Source organism: Coffea arabica, chromosome 10e, assembly GCF_036785885.1.
Source record: "Coffea arabica cultivar ET-39 chromosome 10e, Coffea Arabica ET-39 HiFi, whole genome shotgun sequence".
Taxonomy (NCBI): Eukaryota; Viridiplantae; Streptophyta; class Magnoliopsida; order Gentianales; family Rubiaceae; genus Coffea; species Coffea arabica.
The window spans coordinates 18,515,213-18,517,763 of record NC_092328.1 but is presented as its reverse complement, the minus strand read 5'-3'; the positions used below and the strand labels follow the sequence as shown (position 1 = coordinate 18,517,763).

General features: G+C 38.0%; 1 protein-coding gene across 1 annotated transcript; it reads left to right on the top strand.

Moving 5' to 3' along the window:
• The first annotated feature begins 600 nt into the window (after positions 1-600).
• On the top strand, positions 601-1,929 carry LOC113711361 (uncharacterized). Its single transcript, XM_027234525.1, has one exon. It carries the CDS (start codon positions 601-603, stop codon positions 1,927-1,929), a length of 1,329 nt encoding a protein of 442 aa, XP_027090326.1.
• The last annotated feature ends 622 nt before the right edge of the window (positions 1,930-2,551 follow it).

The window sequence follows — 2,551 nt, the reverse complement described above, 5'->3', positions numbered from 1 at the left end:
TCCTACTTTTCACGGTCTATCTAATGAAGACCCATTATCTTTTATCCGAGAATTTTACTCGGTGGTGGAGACTTTTTCATTGAGTGGGATATCAGAAGATGATTTGCAAATGAGGTGTTTTCCCTACTGCCTCAAGGACCGTGCTAAATCTTGGCTGCTAAACTTACCTCAGGGATCTTTGAGAACTTGGGAAGATGTTTACAATATCTTTATGACCAAGTACTACTCTCCGCAGAAAACTATTGATCTAAGGAACAAAATTTGCTCCTTTACTCAAATGGAGGGAGAGCCCATTCACGAAGCTTGGGAACGGTATAAGTTGCTATTTGCTCAATGTCCTCATCACCAGTATCCATTGGCTCTACAAGTGCAATTTTTCTATGATGGCTTGACTTTCACGACTCAAAACATGGTAGATTTTGCAGTAAAAGGGTACATTGGTGATAAAACTCTGGAAGAATTGATTGCAATATTTGAGTTACTTGCTAGTAACTCTCAAGTAACTCTCAACAAAAGGCAAGTCGAGGTAAAAGAGTAAGTGTCCATGAAGTATCTACTTCTAAGGATTTGGATTCACAAGTGACCGAATTGAGTCGTTAGATGCATCAGATGCAATTGTCGCTAAAAGGCAAAACTCAATCTTTAGAGCCATGTTCTCAAATGAATGATCTCTTTTCTAATATGTATAATGAGGGATGGAGAAATGTCCCTAATTTATCATGGAGAAATCAAGGGATCACCCCTATGGGACAGCCTGGGTTCCCAGGTCAGTCGCAGGGATCTCAATATCTACCTTCGCTTGCTCAAGAAAAGAAGCCAAGTGTTGAAAATATGATGTTGCAATACATACAGAAATTGGAGCAAATAACTCAATCTCAACAAGCTTCTATTCAACGTTTTGAGAAAAAAGTAGGCCCATTGTCGAAGGGAATAACTGAGAAGGGGCAAGATAAACTGCCTAGTACTACTCAGGTGAATCCTAAAGAAGCTACAATGGCAATAACTCTTCGCTCAGGGAAGGTGTTGGATGATCCTGAAGCTAAAGTAAAGCCAGTACTTGAGAAGAAAAATGAGGTTAAAGTGGATGATGGAACTGAAAAAATTGAGGATGAGCATGATGGCTTGGGCAAAAAGTGTGAAGATGATCAATGTATAAAGGTGCCAGAAGTTAAAACTTATGTGCCACTTATCCCCTTCCTGCAAAGGTTTAAGAAGAAGGCAGCTGATGAGATATATCAAAAGTTTGTTGGTATGTTTAAGAAGTTACAAGTTAATATGCCTTTCTCCGAAGTTTTGGCAAATATCCTTGCTTATGCAAAGTTCTCAAAGGAGATAGTATCTAATAAAAAGAAGTTAAAGGACTTTGCAGAGGTGTCCCTTACTGAGGAATGCAATGCAATACTTCAAAATCATCTTCTAATTAAGATGAAAGATCCAGGGAGTTTTACTGTGCCTTGTCAATTTGAACATCTTCTTGTTGATAAATGTTTATGTGACCTTGGATCTAGTGTTAATTTGATGCCTTTATCATTTTTCAGGAAATTGAAGTTTACCAACCTAGTGCCTACTCAAGTGATTCTACAATTGGCTGATCATTCAGTGTGTTATCCAATGGGTATTGTAGAAGATCTATTGGTTAAAGTTGGTAAATTTTATTTTCCTACTGATTTTATTGTTTTTGATATGGAGGAAGATATTTCTATAGCTATTATCCTTGGTAGAGGGTTCTTAGCTACGAGGGGAGCTACTATAGATTTACTTGAAGGAAAATTAACTCTAAAGGTTGGTACAGAGAAAGAAGAATTTAATGTTTTTGAACCCTTAAAGTATCCTTCTTATGAGGAATCTTGTTCCTATATTGCTGCTACTGATGAGTTGTATGGTGAAAAATGTCTTAGAGCAGGACATAGGTTTTTTGCCTTTGCATGATTATTGCTCATATTTTTCCTCAGTGGTCCGGAAGCACAATGTTGATGTAAACAGTTGTGCAGTACTGCGGGTACATAAATTAGAGAATGTGCAAATATCTGAACCATTTCATCCTCTTTGAGATTATCGGCATTGTCCGGCTGAAGACATAAAAACTTAGCGTGTGACGACCCCACTTCCCCCTAAGGCGAACCAGAGGGTTGGCGGGCCGTCTGCCTAGCTCTCGCCAGGACTCACGCAAACAATCTCACCCAAATCCTTCCGAAGATTAACCTAACTATTACAATAACGATCTCCCAAAAATAGATCAATTGCTAAAACCACAGTAACTTCAGAGATAACAGCAATTGAAGATAGCCAATCGACGGCTCTTAAATACCTCACACGTTACAACCAAGTAGTAAATTCAAACAACTTCAAAAGTATATATTCATACGACGCAAATATTTACATACGAGCCAAATATCAGAATTAGGGTTTACACTTTTCCAGCTTCAAGTGGTAACCCAAGACAAAAGTACATTGTTTTATTCGAATTACATTACGAACTGCAAATCAAAGTCACAAGGTTCAAATACATTCATAAGCAAATATAAGTAGGCTCAGATTTCTCAAACGTCAA

Coding starts and splice junctions, on each gene's coding strand:
- LOC113711361 (XM_027234525.1), top strand. CDS start 601: ATGCATCAGATGCAATTGTCGCTAAAAGGCAAAACTCAATCTTTAGAG.